A 13894-nucleotide genomic window follows, 5' to 3' on the forward strand; every position below is an offset into this window, starting at 1 on the left:
GTACCCCTGCCAAAATTAAGAGGTGGGCCATGGTGCCCCTGCCAAATTTTAGACGGGATGGTTCTAAGTACCCCCAGGTGATTGACCCCGGGCCAAGGCCATTGACGTTTGACCTATGACGTCACAAAGGTCGGGGTCAAAGTCCAAATTTGCCTCAGGTGGGGCAAGTACTACTTCATCTTTTTTGGGTAATCGACATTATCAATGGGTGATTGTGACTTCCGTGAAGGGCGAGCATGGTTTGGTTTTTGATTTCATAATGGCATCTGCTATTGTGAATTGCTAGGTCTTTTAAACTAAGACACAATTTGTTACAAAGCTTTCCTGTAGTACCGTTAGGCCTGTTTGAAAAGTCAATGCTCTTGTTTAAAGCAGTATCATTTTGGGTTCGATTTTTTTTGGGGAGGGGCTGAATTTTGATCCTGATGCGTTGCTTACATGGAAGTTATCAGCGTTTATGGACCTACAGTCTTTATTGATAACATCACTAATGACGGGTAAAGTATTACTTATATCGTTAAAAGAATCATGGTCATCTTTCATAGTTATAAAATTTTAAATTTTAAATTTAGGCTTAAATTTGAATATAACTTACACCCAACTACATTGTTGGAAATGTAATATTGTTTGACAATTAACGACCATCAATTAAAAATAGCGAATTTTCAGTCAATCATCTGAACTACTGAAGCTATTCGAAAACGGATTTCACCAAAAGTCCAATCGAAACCTTAACCACACTTCACCTCGGACCAAAGAGCACACAACTTCATTTTACCAACACTAATTGAAGAGAATTGTGCAGAAGACGAAGACAGGTCTGCGTCTAATTACAACAATTATTCATTTGTTCATACTTTCAATTGTTAATGTTTCAGTGTAAAATGGCCTAGTGCTGTATCTGAAACCTATTATAAATAAATAAATAAATAAATAATAATGGGAAAAGAAATATACAAAAAAATTTGTGCAAAATTACGAATTTTGAAAATATTGCTCGCTTAATACATTGTCATACCATTTAAAATAATATCTGTTGATTTGAATTCTATTGGCAAAATTCTATTGATACCATTGAAATCTATTTTATTATTTTATAACTTCCTTTCTTTCGAAAAATTTCTCGTTTCCCTGCGTACGGCCCCTATGACTGAAATGTTGTCATACCATTTAAAATAATATTCTGTTGATTTGAATTCTATTGATACCATTGAAATCTACCTTATTATTTTATAACTTCCTTTCTTTCGGAAAATTTCTCGTTTCCCTGCGTACGGCCCCTATGACTGAAATAAAAATAACACTGAAATGTTTCTTAACATTTTCTTCTCTTTAAAAAAATCAGTTCACAATGTACTTATTATATTATCAACACACATTTTCACTTAATGGCGAATTTATAGTTTCTTCAATGTTTCGTATTTTTCAAAGGACAAAATTGTCAATATTTCCACAGTTTCTTCTTTAAGATTTTGCCTCCTTACCGTAAGTACGGAGTTGCATTCTGAAAAATATATTTCAGTATCAACATTGGAAACTGGCGAAGATATTGTTTCAAGAACACAGACAGCAAAATCTTTGTGTTCACTTTGCAGTACAAGAACAGGTCTGATGGAAATTTGTGTTATTTTATTAGTATTACTGGCCAACATGGTGATTTCGCGAATCTATCGCTTTATGTATTGCATTTCGATGTTATTTTGAAAAAAAAAAATACCAAATTTGCATTATCTTGCGATATAAAAATACCAAAAACGGCCTTCCTATCATATACGTATTTAGGTAGCTCTATATAGTACTTTACTTTGCCTTTTTCAAGTTTTCGATGTTATCGTTGAAACGAAAACTTCACGTCCCTACTTATTAGCACTAGTTCATATCGTACTATTTTCAGGATAATTTACAATTGAATCTTTATTTTTTTTTTCTTTTTTTTTTTTTTTGGTAAAACGATACATGTCAAGTTTTGTCAGACATGAAATTACGACAATATAGTGTTTGCTACGCTTAGATACACATTTTGTAAGATATCTGCACCTGTCAACTGTTGCCTACACTTGGTACAGTGCGTCCCACTAGCTTTCGAACCCGAAAAAAAGATATAATTTCCGAACAAATACGGTGTATACATGGAAAAATGAAATTCACAATACACGTACCTTGTTTCATGCTGAATACATAACCGTCACAGCAGGTGCTGAAAGTGTCCTCCCTGGACGTCAAGACATGTTTGTACACGGCGTTCCATATTGTGAAAAGTCTGATGTAGTCTCCGGTGTGATCTCATGAATCGCATTCTCAATGTTGTTTCGCAACTCTTACAGTGATCGTGGGTTGTTTCTGTAGACATAACCTTTAAGAAAACACCATAAGAAAAAATCAGGTGGTTCAAATCCGGGGATCTTGGCGGCCACAATCCCTTGGAGATTGTCCTGTCACCAAAAAAAGGACTCGATTTCTGCCATGGCCACGTTGGAAGTATGGCATGTTGCTCCCTCTTGTTGGAAATAACCGCGACGCAGTTCTCGATCGTCCAGCTGATTCACAAATTCAGTGAAGATGGGTAAGTAAACTTGTGTGTTTACTGTATCTTCAAAGAAGATGGGTCCAATGATACGCTGTCGGGAAATTGCACACCAAACTCCCACCTTCAAGGGATGAAGTGGAATCTCATGGCACATATGCGGATTTTCGGACGCCCACACCCGAGTATTCTGCGAGTTCACATAACCAGAGAGATGGAACCAAGCTTCATCTGTGAACCAAGTATAGTCTAGGATTCCTGGATTGTCATGCAACAAAGCTTGCAACCAACGCCAATACATCACACACTCTTCCCAATCTGTAGTCTACAACTCCTGAACTACTGTAACGCGATATGGAAACAGCTTGGCTCTTTTGGCGGCTCTTTGTACAGTTGACTTTGACATCCCTACCTCTTGTGATAATCGACGCAGGCTCTTCTTAGGGAACTGCAAAAGACGTTGCCGCACATTCTGTACTGTCTCCTCGGACATCCGTGGACGCGCGCCTCCATGTCTCGTAAGCAACGTTCCTGTTGTTTCGAACTTGTTCACCAAATGATGTATTGATGATTTCGATGGTCCTTTACGGCATCCAAATTCACGACAAAATTCACCTTCAACGGTCTGATACGATCCCGATATCCAATATTTTTAACAATGAACACGCGTTCCTGCACGGTGTACAGAACCATCCTCGCGATGCAGCGACTCGAGTCACACTAACGCACGCGCACCACGGCAAGCAGCACTCTCCCTGGCGCCACCTATCGTCTTTGTTTTCATGTGTGCGCTTCGGTTCAACCTTTCTCGTGTTTAGCATGAAACAAGGTACGTGCATTGTGAATTTCATTTTCTTATGTACATTTGTTCGGAAATTATCACGCTTTTTTCGGGTTCGAAAGCTTGTGGGACGCACTGTATATTGTAAATAAATAGAGGATTTTGGAGAAACTATACTGTGTAGTGTGCCTTTTCTATTTTTTCTCAAAACTTATTTTTTCTGACATGTGTCGTTTTACCAAAAAGAAAACATTCAATTGTCGAAAGATTAACATGAGAAACAAAGCTGATTTAGTGTTAAATATAATTGTAGGTACCGTAACTTTATTACAACATGTTTTCCTCAATATATTGAACTACAAAGATGGTAGAAACTTACTTTAGAAGTACTTCATGCATAGAAGAAAGGGAGACGTTGAATTCAGCTATTCCTAAATTTTCTGCATCATCTTCAAGACGTTTAAAGAGTTCAGCAAATTTGGTTGAGTCATGCAATGGCAAGTCATAAGTCAAAATTAAGTTTTCGTCATTCTCAAGTTCAGCTTTTGGAACGAACTGCTCGACGATCTTTGTAACCTTCCCGACATCACAAGAGATGCCTTTCCTTAGTTGTAAATGATACCCTGAACCTAAAACAAATAAACTTTTTTAAGATTTACAGCTAAAAAAAAAAACGGGATGTAGTAAATACCATTATTAATAGAGCAGTGCATCAAAAACTTAAGGTGTTCGATGAATGTCAACGCGTGAATCCTACTAAGTTTCAAGTTCCATTTCGACAATTTCGTCTTTCATACATAGGGTATTCAGGCGATAAACCGAGAAACTTCACGTACGTGTTCAAACTTTCAAAATAAGAAAAGAAGCTTAAGTGCGACCTGGTCGAAATCTCCAGTAACAGACACGGTGCCAACTCAATATAATTGGTGGAATTGATGGTAAGGTGCCAAAATTGAATATGACAACCTACATTTCCAGTTAGGTGGTTCCGACCAAAGACAGACAAACATTTTTCTTTTATTTAGATCCTGAACGCATGCCAAGTTAGTCAGTTTATTCTCAGAATACTATATATGTATAGTACAGTTGTAATTAAATCAGTTTGTTTGCTTCTTAGCTATTTACATTTTGGAAATAGTGATTTTTTTATATTTATTTTAATTTTGCTCTATGCTAATTATATTACTTTCAACGTGGTAACAAGAAAGGTGAAATAGATCGACATTGTTGAAAGATTTGTATCTAAGAGTCCCTCGAGGCATTTTTTCTCATTTGGTGTTGTTTGCCTTCCGTTTTACTAAATTTGCACTCTGAGTCCATTGTTTTGAAAGGGAGGGAGACGAGTTAGTGATATTTTGGGCTGCCTGACTGCCAGTTGAATCTTAAACACCCATGATATCCGGCTTTTCAGATGGTGACACAAGTGCCCTATTGTCTTCGCGTCCAAGGTTTCTTCGTTGTATCCCATTCTCTAACTCCCATAGAATATACTTTCTTTTCCCGTCTATGTGTAAATATTTGAACCTCAGATATGCATGGAACCCCGCTCTTCTAGCATCATTTAAGTAAAACAGTAGTTTCCTGCGTTCCTGTCTTATTTTGTAGGAACTATCTGCTCAATAAAAATGTTCAAACCCTTCATATTTAACAATATGGTATATTTATAATTTACACATACGATCAATGATCACAATGATCATAAGCTCTTAACAGAAATAATAGAAAATCATATACTATCAAGATAAGACGAAATTGTGGCAAAATAACAAGAAATGCTAAAAGAACAAGAAATTATGTTAAAAGAAAGATATACATTAGAATCAAATTGGGATAGTAAACGTGAAAATGAAAATGTATCTTTCAATGACGATGACAGTTATGATGAGATAAATGTGGATGATTGGAGGGAGCATAAGTATCTGTGCAGATGAAGTCCCAAACTAGAGCTTTCCCTTTTTTTCCAGGGCAATAAAATCATTCCATCTGGTCTTTTTCCGTCTGAACGACTGCATCCGTTTGGTTCTCGTACTGATGGGACACCTGCAGATGTGAGAGTCCTCAAAATGATATCGTTCACACTTGAGTACTGTGAGTCTCTACGTGCACTGCTCTTGCATGGTAAGCCATGCAAGCCTCTCTTATCGACGAGAGCATTACAAGCACGGTAACGGTGTGATTCGCAAATATCTGCTCCTAACCGCAGAGCTGTAGCTATGAGAAAACTTTCGTTGCTGAGATGTAAACCAACAGAAGATGGCGGTAGAGCTTGAAGCCATGCACCGTTTTCAGGGAACGAAACAGCGAGGAATATTGCCTTGTCTTCGATCTTATGAGTTGATTGTGTTAATGAGGAAAGATGATAATTTGCTATGGGTTCGTCCCAGGCTGATTGAAGATTTCTTTTCTCGTTAGCCGGAGGAGAAAACCCCACTAAATTAGACCAATTGTCGATGCACCTCCGGATCGGTGTCCAATTCGACTTCTCTCTGTAGCATAGTTCCAATTAATTGACTTGAGCCATAAAAAGAAGCACGAAATGACGGCTTAACAACATCTGTAGCTCTACGGATTCCGAGACCTACATTTCGGACTGGTAATGATGCTTGTAACCATGATTCATAGCTTAGGGTGCAGTTGAGGATAAATCAAATCTTTCAGTTTATACTTATATTGTAACATAAACTCTATTTTCTCGTCACTTGAAAATTTACAGGTAGGAAGATGGTTTCTGGTTTCGGTATTTTCCCGCAAACTATGGATTCTACAAGATCATTTATTTCAACTCTCAGTTTGTCCCAATCACCCTGGAAATTTACTGTTCACTTTCTTTCAAATTTTCCCATGCATTTTCACTAATTCCATAAAACACTAAATTTTGTCTTCTCTTTTTATTTGGTATTTTCTATTTTCTTCGGAGTAAACATTATTCGATTATAGCATTTTTGGTTCAGAAGGTATTTGAATGACATTTATCAGTTTTAAAAACAATTAGATTAATAATTCATCAATTTGATAATTAAAATTTTGATCTATTCGAATTAGGTTAAAAACTTAAAGGCGAAAGGGGAAGTTGGGTACATCTAAACAAATGATTAGAAAAAGATTACAACCTGTATTTACTCCATTCGGGACCATTCCCACATATAATCGCACATAACTCTATGTGACAAGCTTCACAAATATGTCTACAACGTTGGGAGGACGAGTAAGACCAGTCCCATATTTTTTTAAGCGATGTGTCTGTGTGTGGAGGATCAGGGGTTCAGAGTTGTCTTCAACATTGGGAGACAGGCAGATTTAAGGATTATTATGAGGGGGCCATCAATTTCATCTCACTTTCCTTTGTGGTAATCTGACACAAATCATCACAATTCTTCCCCGAAAAGTACATTTCAAATCGGATTGGGGGGAGTCTCCAAAGTTCAAAGATTGGAGGGGACATGTCTCCCCTCATCCCCCGAGTGTATGTGACAACTGTACCAAATGTTTTCACAATTCTTAAAGACTTCTCTTACAGGAGTCATTGTTAAATAGAAGTGTTTATCCAAATTAGAGTACAATTTGTAGAAAAGGTTTAACAGGAAATACAAAAAATAAACAGGTTTAGAAACTGCTGGTATACACAATTTACTTTGGACGGGTATACTTTATGAGTGTTTATGGTTACCAACAGTACTTCAAACGACTTACATACTTTTAGCTAATAATATACTAACAATAAAAATTTCTAATAAAGAATGGTGTCCCATAGCTACATATTTGTCCATGTATCATAATTGCAAGTCTGTCACCCAAAATATCCGCTTCTTCTGCTGATGATGTTGTGATAAGGATTACACGGTCATTACGCATATCCTGAAAATATAGTACATTAATTAACACCAATAATAATAATAATAATAATAATAATAATAATAATAATAATAATAATAATAATAATAATAATAATAATAATAATAATAATAATAAACTTATTATAATCGTAGTTCTATGAACAACTAGATTACAAAAAGGCACAACACATTATACTAGAATATTTAATGAAACAAATGACTTTTGTTTCATAGTGTTATACTACGGTAGGCTTTTAAACTATACGAATTCAATACTCAAACTTGAAAAAGTACATCTACAGCTATTTTTTGCAATATATTAATAAGATCAAAGATAGAACCTCTTCCTCAGACGCTGAATCCATATCAGAAAGCCATTGCTCACTATCCCCTTACTGTTTTTGTTCTATGTCAATGAAAGTTGAAACCAGAAGACGCTAATTTGAATTACTTCCGGTTTGAATACAGGCTTAAAGGAGGAGATGGAACCTATTTTTGGAAATCTGAATAGATTGTGAAAATCGACATTTCGATATCTCTTACCGCTTTTGTTCTATAAAAATTAGTATTGAAACCGGATATAGTAGTAAATTGCAACTACTTCCGGTTCGAGAGAGTGTTGCGGGTTGTGATATCCTGAATCGACTGCAGGAAACCGTTTGTCGCTCTCCATTACAATTTTTGTTCTATGGTGATAAATGAGGAAACCGGAAATGGTTAATTTTCTAATCACTTCTGATTTGGAAAGGTTGTTAACAAAGGAGATGGAATCTATTCTTGAGACGCTGAATCAATTACAAAGAACTGCATTTCGATATCTCTTACTATGTTTGCTCTATGGAAATCAGTATTGAAACCAAAAGCAATAGTAAATTTGAACCACTTCTGGTTTTGATAGAGTATAGCGGATAGTCGTGGTACATTGCCTTGGGCAGTGTTGGGAAGTAACGTAACGCAAGTAACGTTTCCTAGTAACGCGTTACATTTTTTCCAAAGTAACTGTAACGGTAACGCGTTACAAATTTTTAAGTAACGTACCTAGTTTGCGTTAGTTTTTTCGCGTTATATTTCGGATGAGTAACTACAATATATGTATTTTTTTCGGAAACAAATGTTTCGTTCCTGTAAGTGAATTTCTCAGAATGGAACAATGGAGCATGGACGATGTCAGTGACCGACAATTCCTGCACTGTTCGAATTTTCCCGTTTCGCCTTATGACCTCTAGCAATGAAATTTGCATATAAAACCTGTTATCACTTTTCATCTTAATGTAAGGCGGAACGGGAAATCTCGATGTGCATTTTCCCGTTTCGCCTTACGAACTTTATGTTGGTAAGCTTGCAAATACATTCATAGATACAATTTGATTTGTTTATTTCTATAACAAAATATAGTGCCACTTGCTGTTTTTGGAACATGAGGACAGCCTCAGGGAAATCACGTGTACTGATTGCAACCACCGGGAAGATTTTGTCTTAGATTTTGACAGCTCCAAATCAATACATTCAGTGACTGAACTACGAGTCCAATGGTACTTGTAGCCCCCCCCCCCCCCAGAAGACGAAACTTTCTTATTTTATATACATAAATAAAACCCTACCAAAGTTTGGAGCCCTTAAAAGTAGCAGTATAGCAACCCACCGCCCCCTCCCCAGAAGTCGGTCCTGGATCCGCCCCTGCTTGTAGTCTATTTTACTTTGATTGGTGTTGAATTTATAAAGATGGAGAACGAAGATATTTTATCGTTCGAACATTTGAAAGAATGCTTTTTCTTAAAAGCTGAAGATGGTGGTGAACAGAATTTAAAAGTAAAGTGGTGCCCCGGCGAGAAATATTTATCAACAACTAGGGTTCCATAATTAACGACATACAGTAAGGGGTTAGTATGAATAAACTGTGTTCTGATGAGTAGGCCTACTTTATTGATGTAATGTTGATGGTATGTAATATAAGAGTTCTTTTAGATCAGTTTGCATATCCTAAAGTCCCGTTGATTATAGAGTTTGGAACAACTATTTTTAAAAAGCTTGTATCGATTTTAGAGTTTTTGGCAAGTTTTGATTCACCCCCAAGTTCATGTGTTCTCATTTTGTCAGTTGTGTAATGTTTCTCTATATTCTGTCTTTTTAATTTTACATAGCAACATTGTTATTATTAAATAATTAGTTTAGCAGAATAATAATAAGCAACCATTTTTCTAACGCATAGGGATGGGCACGAGCCAAGCTAAAACTCGACTCGAATCCAAGTCGAGTTTCGAGTCGAGTCAAAAGTAATATTTTCGAGTCGAGTTCCGAGCGGATTTCATGTTTTTCGCGTCGAGTTTCGAGTCCAGTCGAGTTTGATAAATGGCTCGCTCGTTTTAACTCGTTTTGAAATCATGGCCTGATTACACTGGAAAGTGAAAACCACGAGAAATGTAAGCTAAGCAGTAATATGGAATACTTTTAGTGTTGCTCACGAGAGGGGACACTGCTCGCATCTCGTCGCGTCTCGATAGCAAGACTACAAGAGATTTTTATAACAAGCTTAGCTCGGCTCGGCTTAACTGAGCCGATGGCTGAAGCCGACTTGCTTGGGGTGAACCATCGGCTCGAGCTGGCTTGGTTGGGATGAGCCATCTGCTTGGGGTTCGACTAACTGAGCGAAAGGCTCTAGCTGACTCGGTTGGGTAAGCTGTTGGCTCGGCTCACTTCTCGGTTTGGTTTGATAGTGAATGAGCTGTGAGCCGAGCTGCTCGAGTCGTTGACAATTCTAAACCAGGGCCGAACAGTTTTGAAGATATTTGGCTAGTACCCTATAACTTTTAACAATGTTTGGCTCGAGCCCGAATACTCAACCTAGACTCTCAATACAAATTCAGAAACTCGTTAACATATCCTTGACTTCTAGACTTCACGACTACCGAGGTTGACAATCAACTACTTTTTTAGTATTCAGATATAAACCGCCTATCTTTCATGTTTATACACAGTGTTATAATAATAATAATAATAATAATAATAATAATAATAATAATAATAATAATAATAATAATAATAATAATAATAATAATAATAATAATAATAGCGGTAGTAATAGTAGTACGGAAAACTGAAGTAATAAGAGTTTTTTCACATATTCAAAGTTTTGGACCTAAAAGTAACGCATTAGTAACGCGTTACTTTCGAAATAAAGTAACAATTACTTTTTTGAGGCAAGTAACGCGTTACTAACGCGTTACATTTTAAGAGAAAGTAAAGTAACTTGTAACGCGTTACATTTTTAGAAGTAACTTATCTAACACTGGCCTTGGGGCACTGAATTATTCGCAAGAACCAGCTTCTCGCTATCTGTTACTGCTTCCCTTGTCTGGCAATACGTTGAAACCAGAAATGACTAATTTGAACCACTTTCGGTTTAATCGAGGAGGAGAGGGAATGGAACCTATTCTGGACATACTGAATCGATTACAAAATACCGGTTCTCGATAAACTCTACCATTCTTGTTCTGACACCTGTCGACGAACGAACGCACGAAACTGTTTTTTAAGAATTCCGACTGTTACGTATAGAATAGTTCAGAAGTCTACAAATTCCATAATGTACCGATATGTAAATTTTTCAGAACAAAAAAGATACTTAAAAAACGTAATACAAAAAAGATACTAAATCGAGACAAAAACTTGACAAATGCAAAGATGCAAAGTTAGATTCACTACAGAGTGCTTCAAAAAATGTGTGACAATATTTTAGAAATAGATTCTTCACATCGAAATAAGAAAACAAGTTCATGTGGACTTGTGGTCAAAAATGGATAATTTCGGAGTTATAGAGTGCCGAAGTGAACTTTGAAAGATCACAGCGCCACTTTTATGCGACCTATCGCAATCGGGTCCAGACAATGCAGAGGAACTAATATGTGAACTATCCAAATGTCCATATTTGAGAATGCTGAAGTACCTGCACACCAATTTTTCGAGAGGTAGTTGGAGCGTGATCAAGTACTCCCAAACAGTCTCTCTGTTGTGCAAATACCGGAGATTCTGAAAGATGATTATTTGAATAGTTCACATACCAGTTCTTCAGTGATGTTTTGACCCGACTACGATCGGTTCTATAATAATGGAACTATGGACCTTTAAAGTTCATTATTTTACGTTTTCGGCGCTCTATAACTACGAAATTATGTACTTCCGACCACAGGTCCATATGAACTTTTTTCTTATTTTGATGTCAGGAATCTACTTCCAAAATATTCTGACAAATTTTTGTTTCACCATGTGTATGTGGTTAATCTGAATAAAGTAGTACCACTCTCTACTTAGGCCTGTATGCAGCGCGGTTTGATGCTTTCCCTCCTTCTGGACTCTTCAACTTGAAACATCATGTGAAGTTATGTGATAAAACAATATTGGACTGTTAGTTGACCTATCGATCCATTCGTACGTGATTCTTGAGTATAGCATATTCAGTACCATCACTATCCATTTAGAAATAACTATATAGATCCTACAGTTGAAGTTATTGGACTCAAGCTCGAAAAATACAAAGTTGATGTGGCAGTCCTAATTTCGGAGTTCTAGAGCATGTAATTTAATGGTTGAACCACTAATATACGCTTTTTCGTTTGTTTACTGTACAGTTGAAATGGTGGTATCATCGTTGAGCAGCAGATGGCATTAGTGGAAGGAGGGTTCTGAAAGTGGTGTTTCAGTTGTATACAGATATTGTGATTTCTATCAACAAATTACAATCTGAAGTGTTGTGGTTGCAGTCGTAAGCAGTTACGACATTCAAAGCGTTCACCAGTTCGAATGGGCCTGTTTGAAGTGATCGTGACGTATTTTGTGTATTGATCTTTTAATCTGTGAAGTCCTGTAATCGTGGCACAATGGGAAATGCCAGAGACCTTTCTCCGCGTAAAGTGAAAGTTATCAAGAACTTCTTGCGGAAGGAAGATATACGCAGCGATGCTAGTAGAGTTGGGGTAGGGTAAAAATCTCTGTAGAATCTATGTTGCAATGACCAAGGAGCAAATGTACCAGCAAAATAGGGTTGGGAACTGTGGGCGAAAACCAAAGCTATCGCTAAGAAGTATCAGAAAACTAAAACGATTGTTTCTGGAAACAGAAACACAACTTTAAGAGACTTAAGCATAAAAATGGCTGAGTATGGTGCAGACATTTTTCCTAAAGTGTTCAAAAGATTCTTTGAACTGAGGAAATAAAAGCACACAGGCCAAGAAAGAAGTAACAATTACTCCAATCGTGGCAAAGAAGCGCCTTTAATGGGCACGGGGACCAGAACATTGGACTGCTGATGATTGGAGAAGTGTGTTTCAGTGATGAATCATGCGTCTTCGTGTCTGATAAATATTCACAATATGTGCGACGTCGACCTGGAGAGGAATTCAAGGTGGAATGTCTCCAACAAATCGTGAAGCATCCTACTTCTGTCACGGTCTGGGGTGTAATATCGGTCTTCGGACCTGGGAGACTGTGTATAGTAGAGGGACCAGTGAAGCATGGCCAATACCTACAAGTTCTTCAAGAAGAACTGCTTCCCCAGACTGCAGTCTGGTTTGATGACGCACACTTCAATTTTATGCATGGTGGAGCCCCATGCCACTGGGCCAAAGCTGTGACAAAATTCTTGGAGGACAACGACATTACTGTTCTTCTGTGGCCGGGCAGTGGTCCTGATATGAACCCGATTGAAAACCCTTGGAAGATTCATGAAAGAAAAGCTAAAGAATAAGTATATTACAACCAAACATCAATTGATCGAGGAGATCAACAATTTGTGGTATCACGGTGCTGAATTGAAGAAAAGATGTGCTAAACTCGTACATGGCATGCCACAAAGGATAAAAGACTTAATAAAGAATAAGGGATTTCATACGAAGTATTAATCTTTGTGTGAGAGATCATTTTCTTATAAGTATTCCATTTCATCTTTTGTTTCCAATTTGGATATACGAGTACACACTGTATAGTAATTACTGTATATTTGAATGTCATGTACGCATTTGTTTCATTGGTATTGAAAAACAAGTGCAACACCCACTAGAAATTAGAACATAGTTACAAAACAGTAATTTGTACTAAGTTTGAGCGTGTTTTCTCACGTAATATTAAAGAGCAGTAAAATATTCAGAAACTGAATGTTGAGTCTAACAATTTGAACACGTCTGTACTGTAGAAATATGCAAATATAAATACTCAAATCTAAATATGACCCGATTTTGAAAAAAATAAATTGAAAAAGGGAGTTTTCGTCACAATAGTTTTAAATCGGGAAATTGCCTCGACACTGGCGACATATATTTGCGTCAGATAGGCAGCGAAACCTATTAACTCCTTGCTTTCCAGTGACAAGTATGTGGATGCTATAAAATACTCCGTTGCAAAAATGAAATGAAATCTTTGAGTTTTACGTCCCACGTTTATGCCGGTTAGGCTAAAGGAGACGGTGATAATGAGAGATGAGTGAAACGGTGGAATGAAGAAAGTGGGAGGAAACGGGAGCACCCCGAGAAAACCCACGAGCACGGTGTCCGTTGCAAAATACCAGTGACATCCATTAGGATGTCATGAAAACGTATTGTTTATTAAGGGTCCTATTAATCCTGGAGGTGATAAAATTTTTTAGTGGCAGCAAGGCACGAGTTAGTTCTACTGTTTCTTCTCAGGTGGCAACACCTTACTGATAGAAAAGACTTTTTTGTCTCAGTAGCTGTCAAGACTAAGGGAGCATTCAATTACGACACACAT

The 13894-nt window shown here is 37.2% G+C and overlaps 1 protein-coding gene across 1 annotated transcript in view; it reads right to left on the minus strand.

Annotated features, from left to right (window-relative positions):
• LOC145672646 (ATP-binding cassette sub-family A member 17-like) overlaps positions 1 to 7157 on the minus strand; it is a 267984-nt gene extending 260827 nt beyond the window's left edge. Inside the window, exons 1-2 of the mRNA XM_081741809.1 lie at positions 7022 to 7157; positions 3685 to 3934 (exon numbers count right to left, since the gene is read on the minus strand). Of these exons, the coding sequence (XP_081597935.1) occupies positions 3685 to 3934; positions 7022 to 7157 (386 nt within the window). The remainder of the gene's footprint in view (positions 1 to 3684; positions 3935 to 7021) is intronic.
• Positions 7158 to 13894: the final 6737 nt, after the last annotated feature.

This window comes from Thermobia domestica, chromosome 16 (assembly GCF_964235325.1).
Source record: "Thermobia domestica chromosome 16, izTheDome1.hap1.1, whole genome shotgun sequence".
Classification (NCBI taxonomy): domain Eukaryota; kingdom Metazoa; phylum Arthropoda; class Insecta; order Zygentoma; family Lepismatidae; genus Thermobia; species Thermobia domestica.